We start from the raw sequence: 27,224 nt of genomic DNA on the forward strand, positions 1-27,224 counted from the left end.
TCAAGCTCTTCCGATCTCTCGAAACAGCTTGATCGGGCCGGGCGCGGCAGAGCTGAGCCCAGCAAGGGCCGGGCTGCGGGGGCGCCCGCCCGGGATGTGAGCGCCGAGCGCGCCGGGCGGGGAGGGCGGGCAGGGCGGCAGGAAGGACGCGCGGACGGGAGGAGGAGCGGCGCCGAGCCGGAAGGCGGGAGGCGCGTCCGTTGGGCCCGCGGCGCGGCCGGCCAGCCGCCTCGTCGCTCGGGCGGGAGCGGGGCCCGCGCCTCCTCCCCGGCGCCGCGGGGAGGAAGATGGAGACGCACATCTCGTGCCTGTTCCCCGAGCTGCTGGCCATGATCTTCGGCTACCTGGACGTGCGCGACAAGGGGCGCGCGGCGCAGGTGTGCACGGCCTGGCGGGACGCCGCCTACCACAAGTCGGTGTGGCGGGGGGTGGAGGCCAAGCTGCACCTGCGCCGGGCCAACCCGTCGCTGTTCCCCAGCCTGCAGGCCCGGGGCATCCGCCGGGTGCAGATCCTGAGCCTGCGCCGCAGCCTCAGCTACGTGATCCAGGGCATGGCCAACATCGAGAGCCTCAATCTCAGCGGCTGCTACAACCTCACCGACAACGGACTGGGCCACGCGTTCGTTCAGGAGATCGGCTCGCTGCGCGCTCTCAACCTGAGCCTGTGCAAGCAGATCACCGACAGCAGCCTGGGCCGCATAGCCCAGTACCTCAAGGGCCTGGAGGTGCTGGAGCTGGGCGGCTGCAGCAACATCACCAACACCGGTCTCCTGCTTATCGCCTGGGGCCTGCAGCGCCTCAAGAGCCTTAATCTCCGCAGCTGCCGCCACCTCTCGGACGTGGGCATCGGGCACCTGGCCGGCATGACGCGCAGCGCGGCCGAGGGCTGCCTGGGCCTGGAGCAGCTCACGCTGCAGGACTGCCAGAAGCTCACGGATCTGTCTCTGAAGCACATCTCCCGGGGGCTGACGGGCCTGAGGCTCCTCAACCTCAGCTTCTGCGGAGGCATCTCGGACGCAGGCCTCCTGCACCTGTCGCACATGGGCAGCCTGCGCAGCCTTAACCTGCGCTCCTGCGACAACATCAGTGACACGGGCATCATGCATCTGGCCATGGGCAGCCTGCGCCTCTCGGGGCTGGATGTGTCCTTCTGTGACAAGGTGGGGGACCAGAGCCTGGCTTACATAGCGCAGGGGCTGGACGGCCTCAAGTCCCTGTCCCTCTGCTCCTGCCACATAAGCGACGATGGCATCAACCGCATGGTGCGGCAGATGCACGGGCTGCGCACACTCAACATCGGGCAGTGTGTACGCATCACGGACAAGGGCCTGGAGCTGATCGCCGAGCACCTGAGCCAGCTCACCGGCATCGACCTGTACGGCTGCACCCGCATCACCAAGCGCGGCCTGGAGCGCATCACGCAGCTGCCGTGCCTCAAGGTACTCAACCTGGGCCTCTGGCAGATGACGGACAGTGAGAAGGTCAGGTGAGGGCGGCAGCGCCAACTCCCCCGGCCCCGCCCTGTTCGTGCTCCTGCCACCGCCGCGGGCCCCGCGCTCACTCGACACGCACACGTAGACCCAGAGCATTGCCGCGGACGCGGTGGGGGCGATGACGCGGAGCCCCAGGCTCGTTCTCTCCTCCCCTCCCCCCCCCCGTTGCGTCCGGGGTCCCTCCGCCACCCACACCCTCTCCTTTTCCCCGAGGATGCGGAGAAGGACTCGCCACCCACCAGCCACTCTTCTCAGCAGGGGTTTGGAGGACGGATTGAGCTACTGTATCCCCGCCGCGCTGCATTTGGAAACGGGGGTGGGGAGTGACCAGTCCTTTCAGCCCTGGGGAGCTGGGGAAAATGTCTGCCTTCACTTAAGCTTTCATTTGAATACTGTGATCTGGTTTTTATTTCGAAACGTATAAAAGCAAACCCAACTACAACGGCCTTTTCACCCTTCTTCCACTTCGTAACTAATCCCAGTCTCTCGTCATCAGTCCTTTGACAGTACTCTGCTACCCACGCTCATTTCAGTTGTATTGTCTTTTTTTAGTTTTTTGAAGAAAGTTGACATCATGGTCTCTTTTTTTTTCTGCTGAGTATAGTCTATATATTATATATATATAAATTATATATATATATGTGCGTGTGTATATATATATATAAATTATATATATATGTGTGTATATATATATAAATTATATATATATGTGCGTGTGTATATATAAATTATATATATATGTGCGTGTGTATATATATATATAAATTATATATATATGTGCGTGTGTATATATATATAAATTATATATATATGTGCGTATATATATATAAATTATATATATATGTGTGTGTGTATTTATATATATACATATATGTGTGTGTGTGTGTGTGTGTGTGTGTCTGGCTACCTCGTTTTAGTTTACTTTTTTCTCTGAAGCCCTGGAATTCTACAAGAGAGATATTTTGAGACTGAAACATTTTTGTGCCTGGACTGGAAAGATGCCCATCGGGTTTGTACATCTTTTTTGTTTTGGCTTCTTCCCAAACCCCATCCACCCCGTGTATCCCACTTCACATTCTGGCTCTGCTTTCCTTTTTCTCCTTGTCCATAGGGATTTGAGGGCCCAGCCGTGATCCTAAATCTTGACTTAATTTATAGCACAAATGTGTGGGAGACATGAGAGTTGGACTGTTTTGTTTTTTGTTATTTTTTGTGTTTGTTTGAGATGCAGACTGTGTCTTGAAAATGATGATTATATATGCAGATTCTGCCCTGCCCTCCCCCTCTTGCAAGTTTCCCCACGAAAAGGTCACACAGTGAGGGTTCCTGTTGGGAGCTGAGGAGCTTCCAGAGCCCCCGGGGCTGAAATGTGAAGGGGAGGAGACTGAAATTCATGTCTTATCTCTGTTCTGTTAATAAAACGGGAGTTTGTGGGTTTTTAAAAATTCTGTTTCTAAATGGAGGAGTAGATGCCTTTATTTTGATGGGGGTTGGGACTTGTGGCTTTAAAAAAAAAATCACTTTTGTGTAGGATGTACATTTTTGTTGGATTTTTTTGGTTTGTTTATTGTTTTTTAGAATCCTCCACAGCAACATGCGAGACCATGGAGTAAAAGAAACCCAGAGACCTTTATCAATTAATTGTACTGTTTGTGAATTTGTATAAATAATAACAAAGATCCTCTTAAAACATTTATATTCTTACAGTAAAAGGTTAAACTGATATTTATATAATAAAAGAGGAAATATGAAGTATGTTTTTGAAAAAAAAAACAAAAACAAAAGCCTTGTATCTGTGCATTATTTTTAAGGCAGTGTGTGTTTGGGTCCAGGCCACAGTAGGAGGTGCTGTTTTGTGTCTCTGAAGTAAAAGCATAAGATGCAGAGTTCCGTGCAGCCTGTGTGGTGTGAGCTCATGGTGAAAAATGTATCCTGTATGAGGTTCACCACTGACATCTACATGTTTTGTTGCTAGAAATGTGATTGGAATGGAGATTTATATAACTTCTGGTTCTGAACTGTTAACAACATGGAAATTTAAAGAAACTGAACAAAATGAAACTTCTTCTTAAACCAGATTTGTAAGAGTCACAGTTTCACCAGGGTGGCCAGTTTTTCTCCACATGGACATGAGATCTAGGGGTGATGTTCAAGAAATGCGTCCTGAGATGTGGAAGTGGGAAGAAAGATGGGTTTCTTGACCCTGAGCGGGTGTGGGGAGGCTGCGAGGGGGCGGGGAGGGCGCCAGGGCCATTGTTGGGAAAGTTAAGGGCGCTCAGTCATGCGGACTGCGGCTCTGTGAGCAGTGCGGCAGGGCGGGGGCTTGGGCCCCTCCTTAGCATTCCCCGCCAGCCCCGCCAGCGCCGCCGGGTTGGACACTTCCTGGGGGCGGGGAGGCCGGCCTGGAGTTCTTGCACATTTGCATTTTAAGAAGGCGGCCACTCGAACCCCGGTGAGGGTTCTTAGACTGAATTGGGGCTGAATACCAACAATTCCAGCAAAGAGCTCCCTTTGGTAGACAATAACTAAATCACCTGACACCCTGTGGTTGGGCTGTGGAAACGGAAGTGTATAAATGCGCCAGCAGTGGGGTTTTTCATATTCCTGTTTCGCAGAGGTCTGTCTTACTTGTTTTTGAGGGGGTTTTTTTTTTGTTTTTTTTTTTTAATATACTGATCCCAGGAAGAGCCGATAAGAATAGCACAAAACTTTCCTGGATCAACGCCTCTTTCCAGGAAGAGAGCTAGAACCAGGTTTCTCTTGGGTAGGACTGTTTTGTAAAGTTTCCAAGCTTGCTGTACGGGCCTGTCACAAAAGCTGCATTGTTCCTTCTTGGAGAGCCATCACAAGTGGGTCTAATGGAGCCTGACACTAGATCCATCTTCCTTTTCTTTGGGGAAGGTGTGGATCTCTTTCTTCCCTCTTAGGTTACAGTGCTTACTGCCTGGAAAAAAAAAAAAAAAAGTGTGAACCCTAGTAAGAAGAGACTGTGAATCAGGGTCAGCTTTCTGATTTCGCATTTGCCTCTACAGCACATGAAGCTTCCACAAGCTGTGAGCTTCTTACACTATTTTTCTTCTTCCAAGGGATCGTGTGGCTGTGCACATTCAGGCAGTAAGAATCTGGGCACCTCCTAAGTCTTGGGCTCTGTGCTCACCTCCTTCATTTAATACAAAAAGTAACCCTACCAGCTATAACTGGAAGGTTTTCTGTTTCTCTGCTTCGTCTTGGTTTTTACTTTAAAGGTTAAATATAAGCTTGACTCAAGGCTAGTAAATTACTGTTTGGAAGTTAAGATCACGGGCCTGCTGTCATCATCCTGAACTGGGCATAGTTTACAATGTATCTGAGTGTCTCGGGAAAGATGAATGAACCGCCTTGCATCAGTCAGAGACTGCTTATCCTTCAGCCTTTTTTGACAGAAAGAAAGGAGTCAGGGTTGAGAACCAATGATGTGCTCTGCCTGGTACTTGAAAATTTCTCCGAGTCCTCAAAGCAACCTGCTGAAAGGTACCCTCTTTTCCAGATGAGAATACTGCTCGCCTGAAGTCAGCCAGCCACTAAGTCCAGCCCCCTTCCACTCCACGAGGAGGTTCAGCTACTGATCGCACCTTGGTTTCCAGGAAGGCGACCTCCCAGAAGCGAGTGGTGGCTGTCTGAACCCAGGATGGACAAGCTCAGGCCAAGGGCACCACTTGAAAGGGAGTAGAAGTGGATTTGGCCTCACCATACCTACAGGAATGGAAGGAAATGCTTTTAAAGAATAGGAGCGCTAAGAACATAAGCGGATGTGTAACATGTGGGTGGCGCACAAGTTAAGAGGCACTTCAGGGCAGTTTTTAGAATAACAGAAAAAACCTGGCTCAGGTATTTGCCAAAACTTCAGAACTGAAAAAACAAAATAGGAACTTAGTGTAAACTTTATCATCTAGAAGCAATAAACCTCAGGAGGAACTGTGTTGGTGGCAGTCAGGAAAGGGTTCCGCGTACTTGTCCGAGACTCATGGGGCAAAAGCCATGAAACATCTGCTGAAAAGATGTGTAAGTGAACGGCAGGGTCGGCGGGGTTCAGACAGTGTCTGCAGCCTCCTCAAGACCACGACGGGCCTCTAGCTAAGAGTGCTGGGTGTTGCTGAATAATTCTCCCTGCCATAGACGCCTGCCTGCCCAATTCCTCCGTCCTAAGGCGGGGAGGGCCCACTTGATTTATCCCACCTTTGGCAGCAGTGACAAGGATGCTTGCCTAACTTACGGTACATCCTTAAACAGTTAAGAAAATTCAAACCGATCATTATTCTTTCATGATTGAAATCAGCAGCAAAGATCTGAAAAAGCCAATGTTCCTATTACGGTAGTTTCTTTTTAACGGTAAGAGGCTTCCCTTAAACGGAGACATACGATATGTAAACTGAAGCATGGCTTATCCCCCAAATCCAGGTGCTTTCCCACAGTGGTTATTAGATGCTGATCTTGCAATATAAGTAAAACCCTTCCCTTCCGACTTAGAGAATCTGAACTCAAGTTTTCAAAGGGGAGAGGGGAGTGGCCCCCAGGGACCACTGTGTTTCCAAAGGATAAGACCCCCTTATTAAGAGATCAGATTTGTAAAACAAAACCAAGACCTCATGCAGCTTCTGACAACCGTTCCTCTGCTCCCAGGGCTCTGCTCAACCCGTGGTTGCCCCCTCTGCTGCCCTTCCCCCTCTGCATCACCCCCTTTTAAAAGTTAATTCTGTCCCTTTAATAGAGGGCAAGACCTAAATTGTGTGCCACCGTGACCCCTGAGGAGTCAGGGGCGAGGCTTTTGGTGAAATCATGTGGGTCCTGGGCAAAGCACAGCATTAGCAATTGGAAAGCTGCATCGAGTCCTGAGCCAGTGCCCAGGCCACACCTCTGTCTCATCTTGTCAAGGTGCTTTGCTCAAATGGTACGGAGCAAGTTAAGTTTTTTGAAAAGCGAATGTTGTCAGACAGAGGAGACCTCATATTTGGATCACTGCCAACTATTAAGAATTTAGAACATCTCCAAGGTGAGTGCACAGCTGGGAAAAGAGTGAACACTCAGGTCTCGGATAGAAAAGGGGTATTTCCAGACATCTGTACCTTTAAATGTCCACAACTGATCAGTTTCAGCCTTTTCCTCTTTGGCAGGGGTGGCTCTGATGTGGCCTGGTGGAGCTGCCTGTACCACCTGGAGCTCTGGGTACCATGGACAAAGCCACTCCTCCCGTTTAGGGCAAGAGGAAGTCGGCACGAGAGCAGAAGTAACGGCACGAGACGGGGTACGTTGACATCCCCCCCAAACAAAACAATCCAAGTGGAATTCCTCCATCTCCTGTTTGTTAACCCAGGAAAGTGCACATATTTTCTTAAAAGAAGACTTAAGTTTTTTATTATCTCATCACTCTTCCACTTTGTGTAAAGGACAAATGCCCCATGTCCTGTGCGTTCGCTTTCATCTGTGAGAGTGGACAGCATCCCGGTCACACAGGCGGGAGGTGGATACGGCCCGCGGACGCACGGAGTCTCGACCGTGTTTGGCTTCCCTGTCTCCGGATTTGTGTTTCCCCAAAGCTGGTGGATTCCGGACATTTAATTTTATAAACGGGGAAAGAGGCTTGACGAGGGTGAAAGACTGTGCCCGGTGACCACCCCAGACTTTACCCATCACCGGGGAGGCCGGTCCCCAGCAGGAGGGAGCGGGGGGTCCTTCCCTGAGCTGTTGTCAAGCAACACCCGACCCCCTGCTTCTGAAGAGAGCTGAGCTAGAGCACATTATTTTCATCTGGAGTAAACGCCCGAATGCTGAAAGTTATTATTTAATAAGCATTACTTATGCAAACTCAGACGTGTACGTTACTCATGCAAACTCCTTTTTCAAGGAGCCGGAAAGCTAGTGCGAGGAGTTGGTAAACGGGCTTAGGGTACCGGGTGGCCCGAGTACGAGTGAGGGTCCAGTCGGTCCCCTGTCGTCCTCAAGCACGTGGGCCAGCTCTCCGGCACTGCTCCGTCATGGACGGTGACAAACACGACACAAAGGCCTCCATGCTGAGAAGTCACAGCTCCACACGCCCGGGGCCGCCTGTCACAAAGGAGAACTGAGCTGTGAGAGCACGAGGTGTTTTCTCATCACTCAAGGATAAAACGTCCTGACTTTACAGATGTTTTACCTACAACTCCCTCCTGCCCCGAAAGCGTGAAAGGGTCTAGTCCAGTGTGCTCACACCAGCAGCGCTTCGGTTCCCTGCTCTCCGGGGGATGCAACCGCCCTCCAGAGGCTCGGGCCTGCCCACGGCACCCGCAGTGACCCCCTGCCAGATCAGGACCGGAGCGACAGGAGCGGCACAGACACAGCGGGGAAAGAGCCCAGTCCAGATTCACTTCTTATAAATGGTGTGGAATTACTCCACGTGGTTTGGAAAGCATTGTTTTCCTCATCTAAAAAGATGATGCAAATATTTACTACAAATGTTTGTTTGTAATAGTGTTTTTCCTTAGGAAAGGTTTACCCCAAACTGGCATTTTTATGCACACGCTTGTGTACGTTTGTGTAGGAATAGCTACCGGCTTCCATTCTGCTTTTTGAGAAGTGGCCTCTAAATAGAGAGGAACCCCCCAAACTAGTCCTCGTATTCCTTAGAATCTTTGGTAAAATCACCGAGGCCAAAACTGGTCAGATGGGTGAAATAAGGGAGAACTGCAACAGTTAAACCCCTCAAATTCTTAGCCTTCTTAGATGGAAGATACACTAACCAGGGCCTTCCATTTTTACCTCAGTGTTTTAAACCTTGGCTAAGCTCGTCCAAAGCCCACTGCTGTGAACTACCAAAAAGAAAAAGAAAAAAGGCCAGTAGGTGTGCCTTGAGCAAACTATATGAAAATACAGCATTAAAGTGACAACTTCGAGCTCTTCTAGTTCATTTCGAATGCACAAACTTTAGTGTCTTTCAGGGATCTACGGTACGGCCAGGTTCTGTGGCCTGAACGTTGTCGAGCTCCCAGCGCAGCTTCCTGACATAGCAGGCAGAGATGCTCTTTGGGTTTTCTGAGCCTGGACTGGATAGACGACTGGCCTTCCCAGCCTCCCTGACGTCCAGACGCCTGGCCATTGTGCTCGGAGTCAAAGGGCGACAGGACAGTGACCCATAGCAAGACAGCTGGCCTATCTTTTCCCCACACGCAAGGATCTAATGCTCAACGGAATCACAGGAGAACCCGCGGAAATTCACTCCAGTACAGCAGAGCACAGGGTTTCGCAGTGACAGCCTCACCCCTGCTTGCGTCGGAAGCTAAACTGCGTCTCTGTAAGTTAGGAGACAGGTCGCACGGCACCTCGTGAAAGGCAGGGGTGGAAAGTCAATCTTTGCCTCTTGCTGCGGTGTTCCTCGACCTTCCCATCCCCCGCAAACCCTCTCCCACCTTCTCCCACCCATTCACCCTCCCCGCGGGGATGCAGCCCTGCGTCGAGGCCACACCAGTGTCAGAGGCGGGCGTCTGACCTCGTGCTTTCCTTTACCCCAGGTGCACTAAGACGATTTTAGGATCCACTGTGGGGCAGAAAAGTAAAGTACGGTTCATGCAAAACTCCACGTATGTTTTCCACGTGGAAAGACGGACTGTCTTTATCCACGGCGCCTGCTAGCCCCGAGACCCGTCAGCAGGTGGCAGCATTGCCTGTGAGCCGGATGCCCTCCGGCAGGTGCCCCCGGTCGCCTCCCCACAAAGACCTTCCCGGTGTGAGTGAGAGCTGGCGAGACAACCTCATGTCGCCAAGAAGATGAAATGGAATTTTTAAGTATTGGTGGAGTCAGGGACCCCGGTGCCCGGCACTCGGTTTGGGAGCAGGTATCAGATGCGCCTTCGGGACGTTTCCCTGATGTAGCTGGCGGGAATCAAACATCAACTCCTAACTTTTATTTAAGACCATCTCATACAGATCCTGTTAGATTGCCATATTCGGGAAGTTTGGGAGAACAACTTGGGAAAAAGTTTACACTCATACATGGAAACATCCATTTTAACAGGAGGAGCAAAAGTGCTGGCTTTTTAAAATTACACACACACACACACAAACAAAAATATTAAAAAATGTTTAGGAGTATCAATTTTTAGTTTTTTATTATCAACATGAGGATCTTCTAAAGGAGCCCATGAAAGTGAGAATGATTAAGAGCCCTGAGAAAGCAGTGAGGTTGCTCACATACCTAAATTCCTCCCCTGGAAAACAGACATTAGAAACAGGAAGCAGAAATGAAGGAGAAAGAACTTCTGAGCCAACTTGGCCAGATTCCATAAAATGCCACAACGAGGGACAGGCTGGGGTCTCCCGCCGTCTTGGCCCCGACCGTCTGGCCTCGGGGCATGAAAGCAAGGATCTGAAGGGCAGGTGCAGATGTGGAATAAAAGTGTGGAAGGTGGAGGTGGCCGTGTCCCGCGGCTGCACCTGCCATGCCGTGCCATCCCAATGAGGCTCGCCACCAGCACGGTGATGCAAAGGTCATTTTTGGTTAGAGAATGGGAGAAGAGAAAGGAGAAGCTTCTGGAACTCAGGGCCCAGGCACGAAGCTGATCACTGCTCCTGCCAGCAACCAAGAAGGTCGTAGGAAACCAGAAAACCTCCCGGCCGCTCCGTGGACTCTCAGGCTGAAATACACTGTTGTCAGTGACACGCAGAACGAATACAGATTCAGGGAAACAACCCGGATAAAGAAAACAGGTGGCCGAGGAGAGAAAAGAGGACACGGAGGGGACCAGGGCAATAAACAGAGACCAGGTGAGGTGAGTGTAGGGGAGGCCAACGGCCAGCATGCCCAGCCTGGACCCCAGGAGGAGCTGGGAGGGGTGCTTGGGGCCACCATCTCCAGGAGCGGCGTTCCTGGGCTACTCGTGTTTTCAGGAAGACAGTCCTTCTTCCTCTGGTTGTGTGACTCGGACACGAGACAAAAATTCCGACTACTAGGTCCCCGGGCTGGCCTGAGGAGTTGGCAGTAGGGTGTTGGGCCCCCGGTAAGGTGATGGGTCCCACTCCCAGAGTGTGGCTGTTACTGCCCAGCCTCCTGGCCATCACCGTCAGGACAAAGGTTCTGTGCTACCCACTCTCCCCATCCTGCAGAGAAAATCACCCAGAACGACAGCGTCCCAGGGCTGTCATGTAACACCTCCTGTGTCGTGAGGCTCCCCTGGCCTGGACTCTGTCTCTCGATCCCCAGGAGTCGGGCCTCTGCGCTCTGTCCTGGCCAGCACTCGAGTCACCCCACGGAGACAGCTTCTGTTTTAGGTAATGTCCCCAGCCCCAGCCCCAGAGGCCCTGACACAGTGAGCAAAGCCAGGCGGCCAGCACCACACGTGCACACACCCCTCACCTTCCTCTGTCCGCTCCGTCCTCCCCACAATACAGGGACCATGTGGCCATCACTGGCCCTCTGAAGTGGTCCGGCCGGGCCACCCGGTCCCTGAGTCAATGGAGACCACGACGGGTGTGCAGGCTGGCCTGCGGTGGGAGCCAGGCACGCGGTGGGCACGACCTGGAGCAGACAGGCCCCTCTGTGCAGGCCCCAAGCCCCTGACCCGGCGCCTTCTGCCTGATGCCCGGAGGGAAAGCCCCACGAGCACCCCACGCCTGGGGGTCTCCGCGCCCTTGGCCGCTCCTGCCTCTGCACCTGTCGTGAACTCGCGGGGCCGCCGACACCTTCCCGCCTCCCAGAGCCCAGACAGGCCGGCTGGTGCTAATCCGCCCGCCGCGCAGCTCAGCAGCTCCGCTCCCCTAAGCCCCTGATAACGGTTTTACTAAAATCCTCTTTTGATGGAAAAAAATCCCAGCTGGACATTTCAGGCCTCGCACAATGTACAGGCCTGCGGGTCCCTTTCCCACCTCACAAAGGCCTCTAATCAAGTGGAAAATGTGCTGGAGGCCAGAGGTTGGGTCTGCAATTATTTTTTAAGGGATTACGGAGAAGAATAGGGGCAACGAGGCCCTCCCGCGCTTTGTTTTCCATTTGGTCCTGCTCGACATGCTTGGGGCTGGGGGAAGCCACCCAGATCTCTGCACACCAGGCCTCACCTCTCCCTGCCCCGTGGAAGGGTGGCATCTTTGAACACCATCGCTTCAGGAAGATTGAGAGAGTCTGGAAGCAACATGCAGGCCCTATTCTGACCCCGTTTAAGCCCCTATTTATAAAACCACTATGGAGCAGGCTCCCGTGTGTGGGGAGAGCCCTCATTCATTAACCTCTGACCCCACTCTGTATGCAGAGGGGAGGGTCCATACGCTGCTGGGGGCGGGAGCATTCACTGGGGCTTCCCAGGCTTTGGAGGGCAAGAGGTCGTGTTCCCAATGTCGCCAGATCCCCTCCTCCTTATTTATATACATTGACCCTTCCCCTCACACTGAGCAAATATCCAGGAAACTCCTAAGGCAAAGCATGGATGAAAATACAAGACACCAACCATTTTTATCCGCCTATCTGGAATCGTTTAAAAATGCACACTACAGAAGGGAGTTTGTCTTCCCTGTACATTGGGAAGGACCTTTTCTGATGTCATTCGTACAGGAACGTTCATTAAAGATCAACTGATAAAAGGTGAACATCTCAGGTTGGCCCTCTGTTCTCATCCTTTTATTTCAGCCAAGAGAAGCGGCTCATCCTTCTAAACCAGCTGGTTAGTGATGTGTACAGATCCCCAGTAAAAAGGACATGATCACAAATTCCTAAACTCATTCTGGGATGATCCAGGATTAGGCTGCTTGGCTCTGAAAGTCAGAGGTCAGCGTATATTTCAAAATAAATACCAGGCTGAGTGAGAATTTTCAGGTCCTTTCTTCAAAGTCCCTAAAATAAAAGCAACTACCAAAGGCAAAACAATACCTCTGGCCTGTTTTCGTCAGTATTTATGACTTACTGACATGTTTTGCCTCATTGATTTTGCAGTTCTGTCTCAGAAGGACCCTAAACGATCAAGAAGTAGATGGAGAGAAACACAATTCTTACGTTTAATATCTTACACGAAACACGATGCAGATAGCATACTAGTATTTCATGTTGGCCTTCATAGTTCCTTTGGTGGGTGTTACAGGAGGAGGGGACCACATAGTTCCCCTAAAGAAAGCAAGTCAGGGTGGACCCTGTGGGGTCCTCTCCCCAAATCGTGACAAACACGTTTGCTGAATCACTTCTGCTGGTTTTCAAAGCGTGACGGCTTTCTCCAGGAATGAGTAACCTTCGCCCTGCTGTAGAAGATGAGCTTCTCTGGAAAGGTGAAGTGATACATTTAAGGGCATCGCAGGAGACAGTGGACCATCTCGAAAGTAGAGCCTGAGGGGGCCTGGCTCCTGAAATAAGGGCAACGCATGAGATAAGCCTGCCTTACAGGGGAGGGGTCCCAAAGCCCCCTCTCCCAATATACTTCCCGAGTCACCCACCACTCAGAATGCTGGCTTACCTCTGTCCTGGGCTTACCACCATTATTTTGTATTCGTCATTATTCTTATACTTCTCCATCCTTTTAACATACTCTGTCGAACAGAATATCAGTTGTTTTTTTACCAGAACCAGTTTGGGGGAGAGTAAAATAGCAATTTGGAAACAATAATCTGATAAAATACGGACAGCAACACATCTCAGATTTCTCAGGGCAGATGAAACTTTTAGTACTTTGGAATGTAAACCTCTTTCAGACTCTCACTAGATCACAAAGGTTTCTAAAAATCAACTTAAGACCAACTCTCTTAATTTTCCACTCAAAATACAAGATGAACATACTTAGAATTAAGAAGTACAAAATATGGGCTTTCAAATTAACGAGAAAGTTTTGTTCAAGGTCTAAAGAGAAAATGAAATTATATCTTGAGGTTGAAATGTTATCAGTCCAGGAATGAACAGTTTTCATCCTGCTTTAGGAGAAGATGAACTTCTTCTCCTAAAGGTGAAGTGATACATTCAAGGGCATCACAGGAGAGACAGTGGACCGTCTCTATCCCAAAGAAGATAGGAAACACTGCTTCTCCGGATCACACTGGGTGGGGAACTACAGGAGAAGCGGAGCCTCATTTCTCCACAGTATTTTCTTCAGCTCTTCCTCTCCTGCTCTTGATAAACCAGGTGACATCTCACTCCTGCCCCAACTGTCTCTGTGCAATTGCTTCATATTTCTGAAATTCTGCTGTTCACTCATTTTCCGTCGTTATGGGCGCACTCATATTCCGACTCACCTAATTCTCTAAACCACCATCTCCATGCCTAACAATCTCAATCCAGCACCCGCAGGCCCTGCGGGGACCACAGCGTTCCTGACTCTGAGGCCCTGGGCTTCCCTGCCCTGCCCTACAAGCCTATCCCCAGCACCTCCCAACAGCCACGGAGCTTCCCAGAAACATCCAGACTGTGGTGGCCAGAGAGTGATGGCTGCCATTCCTGCAGCCGACTGGCAATCTCTACACCGAAGCTTTCAAATATTATCATTACTACAATATGCCTGCCTAGTTAAGGCTGTTCTTAAAAGTGATACATACATAAATCTTTATTTCAAACATCTGTGGACTTCCCTGGTGGTCCAGTGGTTAAGAGTCCACACTCCCAATGCAGGGGGCCCAGGTTCGATCCCTGGTCGGGGAACTGGATCACGCACGCCCCAACGAAGATCCCGCACACCGCAACTAAGACCCAGTGCAGCCAAATGAATAAACATTTTTTTAAAAAAGACCCAAAATTCTGTATTTAAAAAAATCACCCAGAATAGAAAAATCTGGATGTGGCAAAAAGCTGCCTTTCGATCCTCACGTGATGTCACTTCCCCCCGCACCCCCGAGGGGCCCCGTGGCAGTGAACCGTATCCTTTTGGACCCAACTCCAGCTTTCAGAGTTGACAACAGTGGTGAGGTGACAAATGCCCCCAATTTGGGGCTGATGATCTTACTTTTGATCTGTATAAGATCTTGAAATTAACCATGTGTCAGCACAGGTTAGGCCCCCAGAGGGTCCACGGTAATCGGGCAACTGAGGCTACTTCCCCCTGGGTCACCAGCTTCAGAACCTCTTCCAGGTCCTCCTGGGACGATGATGAGCTTATCTATGTGGTGCTGACAGTCACGCGGCAGGGCTGATAGCGCTTGAGCCCGGCTTTATCAGTTATGGAGCTAAAACCGCTTTAAGAGCCTATAAAAACGCGGACAAGTATTCCTTCTGACCGACCCATATGATGGTGGGTTCACATCACAGGAGCCTGCCGGTTTATTTGGATTAATTCCTAACTAATAGTTTAAATGCTCGAGTTTATGAATGAGTTTTTTTTTTTTTGCGGTACGCAGGCCTCTCACTGTTGTGGCCTCTCCCGTTGCGGAGCACAGGCTCCGGACGCGCAGGCCCAGCGGCCATGGCTCACGGGCCCAGCCGCTCCGCGGCATGTGGGATCTTCCCGGACCGGGGCACGAACCCGCGTCCCCTGCATCGGCAGGCGGACTCTCAACCACTGTGCCACCAGAGAAGCCCCTATGAATGATTTTTTAAAAATACAAATTAGTGTGGGCTCAAGGCTATCTTTCGCTTGGTAAATGTTTTATTTGGCAGTGATCGTGGCAGAGGCCCTGCTCGGGCTTCCTTGCAGACCCCCTTCTCGGTGCCCAGAGGAGTGTCTCCTGTGTGTTTCAGGGGGAAACACAGTGGGGGGTCCTGCTTCCCAGAGTGCTCGGTGCAGAAGGCCAGGCTGCGGCCCAGGAGGCGGAGCTGAGGTTCACGCCATCCAAGGCCAAGTTCCCTCCAGCCCAGGCCCCTGGCTCAGGTCAGCCAGGTCGGCCTGGACTTTGTCAGTGACGCACAAGCTAAACAGCCTCGAGGGAGGCCAGGCCGGCCCAGGTCCCTGATGTCCAGGATGGTTTGAGTTGTCCCTGCATCCTCTCTGGTCACTCTGTTCTATTAGAGGAAGGGTTTGTGAGAAGGAAAGGAGTGATTTAAGGGTTCCTTCTGCCCTTCGAAGCCAGTGAAATGTAGACAGAAACCCCGCTGGGCTGTGTGGGGGGCACACCTCTGCAGGCATCTCCGGGTAGACACGAGCCCAGGGCACAGGCCCCGGGTTGGGGGCTCCCCTGCAGCCGGGACCCCGTTGCCCCAAGATCCCACAGAGGGAGAAGGTTGGGGGCTTGAGCCCAGCGTGAGCCCCAGGACCCAAGACGCCGCCCTCAGGGTGGCACCTGCCCTCACCCTCCCTCTGCGAGTGTGAAAACCCAGCACACGCTCCGCTCACCGTGGCTCCCGGGAGGCTGCCAGGCACCTCCGTGGGCTCCCAGGACTGTCAGCTCCGATGCAGACACAGCTGGACAGAAGCCAACAGCAGCTCCGGGGGCAAGGACCCCGGTGCTGGGGGCGGAGAGGGTCCACCGGACCCCAGAGCATCCTGCGTGAGCTTCACATGTGGGCTTCTGGGGCGCGCGGGAGCTGGGAGACCAACAAGGAGGAGGACATGGTCCCAGGGCCACTGTCAGTGTTTATTTAAAGTGCCTTTAACCCCAGTCCTGCACAAAGACCTGTGCTCATGGCTGGAATACTCAGGGCCAGAGACAGGTAGGTAGGTAGGTAGGTACCTACTAGGTAGATAGCCTGTCTAGCCTGACTTTCCTTTTGTTCAGCTTTTAATCAGCATCTCCTGAGAAACTGAACTACTTTTATCTCAAGTGGAAGAAATGGACCCCAGTGAGCAAAGGAGGAAAAAGCTGTGGAGGATCTTCATTTTTATTTTCATAGAAGTTTTTTTTCCTCCCTCAGGGTTTTGCTTATCTGTCCATATATGTCCATAGGAAATATTATTCTTAGAGTCCAGAGTCTGTTCACATCTGTTTGTATAGATTTTTAAGGGCAAATGAAAGACAAGCAGAGTATGCTTTGATACTAAGTGCTGTACTTGATGCTGTGTTCAGACCTTTCTCATCTAGCTCAGGAGCAATTTGTCTACCATGACTGACCTAAAAGTACTTTTGAAATACACTATCGAGTTCATCAAAGACCGCTTGTAAAAGAAGGCCCCTAACTTTTCCAACAAACTCCTACCAACCTCTCGATGACCTTGACGATGCTTGAATTGTACTGAAGTGCTCAGCGGAACACCTGGGGCTGCGACCAGCCAGGTCCCTGGGGAAGGCAGGCTCCTGCTTGCCGCCCACACCCGACCGTTAAAGCAGACACAAGGCAGGTCTGCAAAACTTCGTGGGGTTTATTATCGCCGAGGCCCCGCATTTGGAACCCTCAGAGGAAGGGTCTGGAGATCGCCCCGGCCAAGCCGGCCGCGTGGCCCTCATCAGCTCCTGGGTGCGTGCGCTGTCCCCGCTCCGCCACCAGCCTGCACGCACCCTGCCTCTGGTTCACACGCCGCTTCTCCAGGTGTGGTCTCTGGATGACCTTTACACGGGAGTCACCTGGGTGCTTGCCAACAATGCATTTTTCAGGGGGGAGGGTTCACAACCTCTCTATCCCCAGAGATGTCTTCTAAAAAGGGATACCAATCACACTGCAATCCTGCTTAAACACCTCCACCAGCTTCCTGTCGGTAGAGAATAAAGTCCCAGCTCCTCACTAAGGTCCTGAAAGCCGTCGGGGCCCCAGTCACACCTCGAGGCTAACCTCCCACCAGCCCTCATCCTCCTGAACTCCAGTGCATGCTATGCCCCAGGCCTAGAATGTTCTTCTCCTCCGTCTGATTGGAGAGCGCTTCTCACCCTCCAAGGCCGGGCTCACGTGAACTTTGTGAAGCCCCCCGTTTCTGTGTCCCCACGTTGTCTGAGGCTCCAGTATCAGCACTTGACATCTTTGCATTTCTCCCTCACCCTAGAAGGCTCTCCCAGTCATGGGCAGCTGGATGGCATTCAACTAATAAGTATGAGAGTCTGTATCCAGTGTCTACCCGGTGCCGGCTCTGTACCAAGGGCTGAGGGTACAGCAATGAACCAAGCTTGGTTCCAGTCCCACAATGCTTACAGCCTTTGTGGGAGGAGAAAAAATTAGTAATTACCAGGGCTTCCCTGGTGGCGCAGTGGTTGAGAGTCCGCCTGCCGATGCAGGGGACACGGGTTCGTGCCCTGGTCCGGGAAGATCCCACATGCCGCGGAGCGGCTGGGCCCGTGAGCCACGGCCACTGAGCCTGCGCGTCCAGAGCCTGTGCTCCGCAACAGGAGAGGCCACGACAGTGAGGGGCCCGCATACCGCATAAAAAAAAAAAAAAAACCAAAAAAAACTAACCTTTGCATGAATTGTCACACTCTCCCCTAAAACGCTCTATCTTGCTGACCTGCCTGCCTTTCCTGACTCCCCCAGGCCAAAAGCTTGGGTGTCTTCTCTTGTGCCCTCAGCTTTGGTCACTCCTGCCCACCCTTGCTGATGGATCTCTGAAGTCCCCTGGGTGGAAGAATTTGCAGTTATGGAACTTACGACTTTATAGAAATACTAGGCTTCGGTGGCGAGGTCTCGAATGACCGAAGCTCAGAACTGCCTTCGTTTTGGTAACCGCCGCACTCAGGAAAGCACTCGGGATACAGCAGGCATTCAACAGACACCCGGGGAACAAGCGGAGGAGAGATACACACTCTGCACACAGGCTCAGGTGACTCTTACTTGAGGAAGACAAATGGGACAGAGACAATCTTGCACTAACCTTGCTAGTGAGAAACCTATTAAAAACCCAGGTTTTTAAATAGTCACTCTGATAACTGCTGTGTTCCTGTCCCAAGGTAACCATTTCAAAGTCAGGGAAACAACATACGTGATTAGAATATTTCAAGAATCTTTTTAAAGCATGATTTCGGTTTATGCCATTGATGAGCTCTGTGGCTTAAGCTTTGCTAATTGAAAAAGTCATCTCCTGGAGAGACGACAGGCGATCACCAAGAGTGGAGAGACGACAGGCGATCACCAAGAGTGGAATAACCTCGGCTCTGCGAGCACGTCCTGCGGGTGCAGAGCCCGCGGTGGGAGCCCTCTCTCGCGCGCTCAGGGCACAGAAGCCCCCCTTCTAATTCCAGATCCTGCATTTCTGGGCAGAGCCCTCCTTGCCCATCCTGGTGGGGATGAGTGCTCGCTGGGAAATCCCCCACTCCAGCCCCTGGGGCGTGTGTCCTATCCAGGTTGAGCTCCCCAGCGGCCTCCGTCCGGCAGCCCCCGGGAACTGGCTTGGTAGCCCTCCAGGATCTGATGGCAAGGATTACGTCTGGTATTTTGTCTGGTTTTACAGGTGAAAAAGTGAGGCAGGTGCAGGCCAGTGAAGCTGAGCTGTGGACTAAGTGAGCAAAGCAGAACAGAACCTAAGTTTCTTCACCATTTTGCCCATTTGGGTCCGGGCATACACTAAATATTCAATACACCTTTGATGATATGATTGTGGGGACCAAATGGTATTAACTCTCCTCGGCCGCTCTTGATTTTTATCCCCTTGGAGATCTCCCAAGTGGCCCCGGTAACGGTGGCCAAAGGACAGACCACCAGTGCCGACGCGTAGCCCTGCTCCTCTTAACCCGGGTCTGCTGAGTCTGGGGTCAGAGGCTACTAAAAGACAAGGACAAGTTAAGTCTGCCATTATGGTCAATAGTCCTCATGCCGTGCGACATTTGTTTGTCAATGGCAGTCAGTCATTGCTGTGACGGGCCACCTTCCCTTCCTTGTCTCACTCTCCCTGATCTCACAAATAATCTACCCAAACAACCACCACCTTTCTCCACCTTAGAAAGGAAAGAAAAAAGAAAAGGAGGAAAAAAAATAAGGCAAGACGAAGAGACAGGATGGATTTAGGCGACCCCATTCCTTTGACTTATATACAGTCTCCATCAATACAACAATGATTATGTTTACTTGCATAGAGGTGAAGAGGCACCCATCTTTTCCTTTTAGTTCTGTAAATTTCAATGCATTCTTTACACCCCACCCTCATGAAAATGTTTTTAAGATAATTATTATTACATTATGAAAGATAATTATTCTGGGTTATTCTTTTTTTTTTTTTTTTTTTTTGGCCGCACCACGCGGCTTGCAGGATCTCAGTTCCCCGACCAGGGATTGAACCCGTGCCCCTGCACTGGAAGTGCAGAGTCTTAACCACTGGACTGCAAGGGAATTCCCAATTCTGGGTTATTCTTAATGTCTCAGGACTATACTTTGTGTTGCCCAAAGTGACCTCAAGGAAGCACACTTTCATTATAGACATGTGTATGTATATGTGTGGATATATGTATACGTGTGTCTACATATATATGTACATCTATACATAAGATGATGATATATGTAATAATGATATATGTTTCTGAGAAAGCAAACTATGTTTACACAGTGATAGCTGGACACACAAGGAATTCACAGCTCCCCAAGGAAAACACACCTGGATGACCTGCCTAGCAATTCCCTCCAGGATATAGAAATGTCTCCATATTTCATTCCCCTGGTCCTTCCCTGAAACAGTTTCAATCACTTGACAAATGATTACCATTCATTAGTAATGTTTCTGAGTGTCCCTATGTGAAAGAAATCCACCACACATTTCACACAGATGCAGTCTCTCCCTGTAGAGTTTTCCTGTTAATGGAAACGATGTAGAATATATACGTCTTCCACTTACATCTTCTGTTGTGTTTGTTGTTGCTTCTTGTTTTGTCTTTCTCTCTCTCTGGTCCTGAGGAATAATTTCCTGGCTTTATAAACCAAGGTGCTCACTTCCATGAGTGAGGGGCTGCTTTGTGAAAGAACACAGATTTAAAGAGGACTGGGGTAAGCAATGGAAGAGAGAGGCAAGGAGAGGTGAACTAAGCACGTTGCCCTCCCTCCCGGCGTGGAGAGACCCCCTGGTGGTGGCCCCTCCTGCAGGGACCAGGGAGAATCGCTGGGGACAAAAGGAGGGAAAACTGATAACTAGCAAACTGTATCCCACCATCACAGTTCTCACTGCCTCTTCTCAAATTACCTGGTCAATTTGATCCATCAAATTCTCCTGGCCCACATTTCATAGCCACAGGGACTGGATTCCACAGGACACAGCTGAGGAAGCCCAGAGAGGCTCAGTGTTCACTAACGTTCTCTTCCAAAGCTCTCTACCAGCTGTTAGTCCAACTCTGACAGCCATGGGGTTGGAGAACTTTGTCTCTTTTGATTGTTCTAAAACTGCTGCCTACATCCGGTACACTGATAAGAATCCCCTTCCTGCTGCCCAGCGGGCCTTCTGGTTTGGACTCTGGTGTAAGGGTCCCAGGGCATGAGCTTCCCTACATGTGAACCTGGCAGGCTTAGACCTGTGGTGTAGGGAGCCTTCCTAAAAACATGAGAGTAGCATCCAGGGGTGTGGACAATTTGAGGGTAGACCTCGTATTGAATCACTAAGATTTAGAGGCAGTGATTATCTAGTCCCGTGGCTTTAAACTTATTGTTTTTTAAGAAACAGAAGTCTGCTTTTCTACTGATATCATATGTTGAAGCAAAAGAAATAAAAACATGCGTGTAGTTGATATCTGGGGAGGGGAATGGACCTCCAGACTGGCCCCTGATTAAGAACTGTCTCAAAAACATCTTGTCTAGCCCACTCAATCCATTTTACAGATGAGGAAATGGGTACACAGGGAGATCAGGTCAATTTCCAGGTCACAGAGCTAGGGACCAGTCCAAATTTCCTGATGCTTAACCCCCTGCTCTTTCCACTCTAACACCCTGTCTTTGACAATCTCTTCTGAACCTACGGAATTACATGTGGCAATATTAAGCCACAAAAATTACTGACTCAATGCTTTCATTAGAGACTCCCTCCTGTTCATTTCCTCAGAATAAGTTTTTAGTTCTTTGTACCACATGAACTCCAATCGGTAATTCTGAATTCCTCTTGGCAGAGGTAATATAGGTCAGATTCCATTAAACACATATCACTACAGTAAAAAAAAAAAAATTTCAAACCCAGCTCGTGGTCTACAGACTCCAGTCAAATTTAATCAGCGAGAGTTTAGTACTAAACTGCAAAAGAATTTGAATAGTGTTTTGAATTTTACTGTAAAGAGATCTGCCTATAGTATATCCGTTGGCCTCGTGTCGGAAGATTTGATCATTCAGACAGCAGTGGGCTTCCAAGCCCTCCACCATCAAAGTGGCTGCATGTTACAGAATCCGACACTAGGACACCCGGGCCAGGACCCCTGAGGAATTTACCCCCCTCCACTTAGCTCCCCAGGTAGTCAGATATGATATGCAATTTGCTGCCCTGGCTCAGAGAGAACAACCACCAGCTTTCCCCAAGCCCCCCATGGTCCCCCATGGCCCCTGCCGCACCCTCTGGGATGGGTTCTGTAATCCCAGCTTCGTCAGTAAGAAGCGGGGTTATTTACAAGACCGGAGGGCTTGTTAAAGCAATAATGTCCAAGGCAGTTTAAAAGAAGGGAAGATGAGTGAGAATTGGAAAGAAATGTATTTGCATATTTGAAAACTAGGGGCAGGGCAGAGGCAGGCTGAGGCGGGTATGGGATGGGGGGCCGGCAACTCTGTGAAAGCTCCTGGGAGCGGGGGTCCCTTGGACTCAGCGCTGTACCCTTGGGGTCATCGGGTGGGGTGATGCTGCAGTGTCAGGAAGGATTGGTCACAGAAGCAATGGCAACGAGAGGGAGGCCGCAGGAACGAGGAACTTGTCTACATGGAGTATAAATTCAAGGCCGAGATCCAAGTCAAACATCGCATTGGAAAGAAGAAAAATAACAGAAACATTTCAGATGACAAAGCTGAAACTCTGAGATGGGGCTCCTTAGATCTGCCTCTCATTCCTGACGGCCAGAATCAGAACCCTGTCATCTCTAGACACCGAGTCCCGGACACTCGAGGCCCCGGGGGCAGAGGGATCCCACCCGCCACGCAGGGGATCCGGGCGGGGGATGAGGTGTACGGGGCCAGCGCACCCCCTACTCGGGTTTCTCAACCATTAGCTTGTACTTGGAACCTGGTATTAGAACAGTTCATGCTGGGACGCTCTCTGAACTCTTGCCCTGTCTGGCACTTCTTGCCATGCAAAGGGAGGAGAATTTTAACAGCACTGAAAAAACAAGGGAGAGAGGATGAAATACTTGTAAAAGCTTTTGCTAGCATTGAGCCACGCACGCACAAGCCTGCAAGTGGTAAGCGGACTATATGTTCTATAACACGTCTGAGCTCACGGGGCAGCCAGGCTAAGTTAGGGCTGAGAACCAAGCTGAGATTCTAAACATCAGGGGCTTTTAAATACCTCTGAACTACATATATGCAGGGGCCTACAGCTTTCTGAGAGGGGCTGAGCTCTGGGAGCACGTAAAGTCTGCAGCACAGAGGACAGAGCACTGGGGTTGAAAACTCAGTTACATCGGCGGCTTCCCTGGTGGTGCAGTGGTTAAGAATCCGCCTGCCAATGTAGGGGACACGGGTTCGAGCCCTGGTCCGGGAAGATCCCACATGCCGCGGAGCAACTAAGCCCACGCGCCACGACAACTGAGCCTGCGCTCTAGAGCCCGTGAGCCACAACTACTGAAGCCCACGCGCCTAGAGCCCGTGCTCCACAACAACAGAAGCCACTTCAACGAAGAAGCCCACGCACCACAGCAAAGACTAGTCCCAGCTCGCTGCACCTAGAGAAAGCCCACGCGCAGCAATAAAGACCCAACGCGGCCAAGAAAAACAAAAAAGAAAAAGAAAAGAAAAGAAAAAGAAAACTCAGTTACATCAACTGTTCGCTACATGACCCTAAGCAAGTGAGCTACCTTCTGGTCCTCAGTTTCCTCATCTGTAAAATGGGAATATTAAGACCTACTCCATAGGGTTATGGTTGGAAATGAAATCAGGTGATGTATGCACAGCATCTACCACAGTGCCTGGTACCCACCAGATGCTTCGTCCATTCAACCAGTATCAACTGAGCATCTCATTATGTGCTGGACACTGGAAAGAAGAGTCAGGAGAGATGGACTGGTACCTGTCGCCTTGGAGCTTTCAGGATGGCCACTGGTCGAGGCACCAAATAGCACTTTCTGTGAACTGTCTTGACTGAGGTGTGCCGGGGGTACCAAGTAGGTAACGGAGACAAGGGAGATGCAGACTCTGTTCCTCAGCTGCTTAAATCTGATTGAAAACGTAACAGAACCACATCACTGATGGCTCTGCCACCAATCACGGCCCTTGGGGAAGTCATTGTGGCTCAGCTTCCGTGTGAGTAGGACAAAGAGGCTGGAAAAGATTTGGGGCTCGCAAGCCTCGCTGTGCATCAAAATCTCCCGAAGGAGCTTTTAACACTCCAGGTTCCAGGGCCCCTGCCCAGACCTGCCGGATCAGAATCCCTAAGGGGAGGGGCTCAGGGATCTGCCACGATTCTTAAAACGTCCCAAGGAATCAAATGCAGATATCTTGGTCTCGGTCCATCTGTAAGACCCTTCTTAACAGTAAGGTTCTGAGATAAATTGCTGTAACGCAAGCTGAAGCTAAGGGTGCCACAGAAAAGGCCTAGGAAAGTGGCATGAGGGTTAGGAGGGGAGGTGGCAGCGTCATGGACGTGGAGCTGAGCAGGGCCTTGGGGAGGTGACTGGAACCCGAACTTGAGGCCTAGAAGGGAAACAGAAGCCAAACGTCTGGCCGGAGGACAAAGCCCTTGAATGGGAATAATCGGACAGAGGTTGGAGAGGTAGGCTGAAACCAACTTCACACACTCACTCACTCGCTCATTCATTCATTCATTCACTCATTCACTGTGTGACCTTACTTGGAAATAGGGTCTTTATAGAGGTAATCAAGTTAAAATGAGGTCATTAGGGTGGGCCCTAATCCAATATGACTGAAGTCCTTATAAAAAGGGGAAATTTGGAGACAGACAGACAGACAAGCACGGGGGTTGGGGGGGAAGACGATGTGAAGACACAGGGAGAGCGCCAGGCGAAGGTGGGGGGATGAGAGCGTGAGTCTACAGGCCAAGGCCCCAAAGATTGCTGCAAACCACCAGAAGCTGGGCCAGAGGGCTGGAGCAGATCCCCCCTCACAGCCTCGGGAGGAGCCAATCCTGCAGACACCTTGATCTCAGACTTCCAGCCTCCGGACTGTGAGACAATAGGTTTCTGTCATTTTAAGCCCCCCAGCTTGTGGCTGGTGCTTTGCTGCTGCAGGCCCTGGAAGGTGATACACAATGGAACAGCAACGGTAACAGGGGCCAAAGAGCTGTCAGAGGCCGCACAGTGCAGCCCTGACTGCTCCCTTCTGCTAACTGTGCACCCAGGGGTGCCTGGGACCCCTCGCTGAGTATAACCAGCATCCATAAGTATTTGCTGAGTAATTAAGGAGATGTCGGGGGAAAAGGGGGCGTAAAGAGGGGTGCTCGGGGAGCGTGATGGGACGCAGAGGAAATGTACACTCAGTCCCAGATGCACGAAGTTCTCCAGGAGAAGCTGACGCAGGAGGGGACTTGGGGGAGAAGTCTGGGCAGAGGTGAAGTTTCAGGAATCGCCCATCTAGAGAGAATAGACCAGATGCACTCAGGAAAATATATAGGAGGAGAAAAGAGTGTAATTTAGGGTCTCAGAAAAGAACAGAGGAAGTGGAGAGGGAAACGAGATGGACAAGCCGGTGGCCCAAGTTCAAGAAGAAGGCAGCTGCAGGACCCTGGACGGGGACGCAGGCTTGACACGCGTCATTTCCTGTCCAGGTAACTATGGGTCTGTTTTCCTTCCTTCTTTCCTTCCTTCCTTCCCTTCTTCCTTCCTTCTTCCCTCCCTCCCTTCCTTCCTTTTTTTAAACATAAATCCATGGCAAGTCTTGAATGGTTTTAAATGAAGCGGCTTTTTTTTTTTTTGGCTGTGTTGGGTCTTCACTGCTGTGTGTAGGCTTTTTCTCTAGTTGTGGTGAGCGGGGGCTACTCTTCGTTGCGGTGTGCGGGCTTCTCATTGCGGCGGCTTCTCTTGTTGCAGAGCACGGGCTCTAGGCGTGTGGGCTTCAGTAGTTGTGGCACACAGGCTCAGTAGTTGTGGCTCGCGGGCTCTAGAGCGCGGGCTCAGTAGTTGTGGTGCACGGGCTTAGCTGCTCCGCGGCATGTGGGATCTTCCCGGACCAGGGCTCGAACCCGTGTCCCCTGCGTTGGCAGGCGGATTCTTAACCACTGCGCCACCAGGGAAGCCCAAATGAAGTGGCTTTTGAATTGCTTAAATTCACAAAAAGGTTCTGCGGGGGGGAAACGTGTTATTGCTAATCCTGAGTGTTTCAGCAGCAACCTTAACCTGAAAAGCTCAAAGAGCATAGGATCAGGCAAAGAATCGAGTAGCAAAGATTACCTCCCTCGTGTCACAGATAAGGATGTTCAGGAAGTACAGATTCGTAGCTCAGTTTAACCTAGAATATCAGGTTCAGGTGAAGAGCTGGGTTCTGACTCCCGGGGAAATATTCAAATCAAAGCACCAGCCGGTTTATTCATTCATTCGACCCGTTACTGATCAGTTGGCACCTGCCCTAGAGGCCCAGAGACGAATCGAATCATCCAGGCACTTCACACAGGCACATTGTCAGGTAGTTTTTTTGTTTGTTTGTTTGTTTTTTGCGGTACACGGACCTCTCACTGCTGTGGCCTCTCCCATTGCGGAGCACAGGCTCAGCGGCCATGGCTCACGGGCCCAGCCGCTCCGCGGCATGTGGGATCTTCCCGGACCGGGGCACAAACCCGTGTCCCCTGCATCGGCAGGCGGACTCTCAACCACTGCGCCACCAGGGAAGCCCTGTCAGGTAGTTTTTTTAAAATGTTAAAGACCTTAACTAGAGAAACTTTAAAAACAATAACGTTCCATTGATGACTGACCAGGTAAACGATATATAGACTCGTGGATGAACCTTGAGGATCTTGTGCTGAATGAAGCAAGCCAGGCACAAAAGGACAGACGCCGTGAGCCATTCATGTGAGGTGCCTGGAATTGGCGAATTCAGAGGGACAGAAAGTAGGAAGGTGGTCAGCATGGGCTGGGGGAAGGGATGGGACTGAGCTAACGGGGACTGAGTCTCAGTTTGGGAAGATGAAAACATTCTGGAGATGGACGGTGGTGATGGCTGCACAGCAATGGGGTTGTACTCAAAGTCACAGAGCTGAACACTCAGAAACAGCTACAACGGTAAATTTTACGGTATGTACATTTTACCACAATTAAGAAAACCCACAATAATGTTTGTGAACCTATCAGGTAACTGAACAAATTGAAGCTCTTCTTCCAGGAGCCGCTATCTGAACACAAAGCCTTTCAGCTCAGTGAACTGCTAAGTTGTTACGCTTCCAGATTCGACGCTGAAAGGAAAGTATTCCACTTTCTCTCGCCCAATTTGAGAGCTAGCAGTGCCCCGTGGATCAAAAGCCACATGGAGGCCTTTGTGCCTGTGAGTCACGTGCGACAAGTTCTCACCCTGCACAGTTAGGCAGCCGACGATGCTGACACGGAGTTCCACCACCAGGGAGAACGGAGGCTCCCTCCGCCCTGCTGCCACAGAAGGGAAACCGCTCCAGGGCCCATGCAGAAAGAGACCAATTCCCACCCCGACCAGGGAAGCTGTCCTTTCATTTAAATTGCGTGTCACCACCGACAGTAACTATTAACGTTGGTCTGAGAACCGGCATGAGAAGCTTCCTTTTAATACACAGAGAAGGTGTAACTGACCTCACTCAAGTAGAGAGACCAGGTCTCAGCTGCTATTCCAGGACACGCTACATACTTTACAGTTTTTATCACAATTAATCAGCATTTGCATGGTTAAAAGTAACT

At 50.8% G+C, this 27,224-nt stretch overlaps 2 protein-coding genes across 3 annotated transcripts in view; one reads left to right on the forward strand and one right to left on the reverse strand.

Annotated features, from left to right (window-relative positions):
* WNT5B (Wnt family member 5B) overlaps nt 1-27,224 on the reverse strand; it is a 91,782-nt gene that overhangs the window by 43,974 nt on the left and 20,584 nt on the right. The gene's annotated exons all lie outside the window — the stretch shown is intronic.
* FBXL14 (F-box and leucine rich repeat protein 14) lies at nt 184-5,460 on the forward strand. 2 transcript variants are annotated; one of them, XM_029205093.1, is made up of 2 exons: nt 184-1,439; nt 5,020-5,460. In XM_029205093.1, exons 1-2 carry the CDS (start codon nt 288-290, stop codon nt 5,038-5,040), a joined length of 1,173 nt encoding a protein of 390 aa, XP_029060926.1. In that variant the 5' UTR covers nt 184-287; the 3' UTR covers nt 5,041-5,460. The 2 variants fall into 2 exon arrangements, with proteins under 2 accessions (XP_029060926.1, XP_029060925.1); XM_029205092.1 differs by lacking the exon at nt 5,020-5,460 and having other exon boundaries at nt 184-2,115.

Source organism: Monodon monoceros, unplaced genomic scaffold (assembly GCF_005190385.1).
Source record: "Monodon monoceros isolate NGI ecotype Baffin Bay Population unplaced genomic scaffold, NGI_Narwhal_1 Super_Scaffold_6, whole genome shotgun sequence".
Classification (NCBI taxonomy): Eukaryota; Metazoa; Chordata; class Mammalia; order Artiodactyla; family Monodontidae; genus Monodon; species Monodon monoceros.

Bases quoted from the DNA above. Each gene is read 5' to 3' on its own strand.
- FBXL14 (XM_029205092.1), top strand. From the start codon at position 288: ATGGAGACGCACATCTCGTGCCTGTTCCCCGAGCTGCTGGCCATGATC.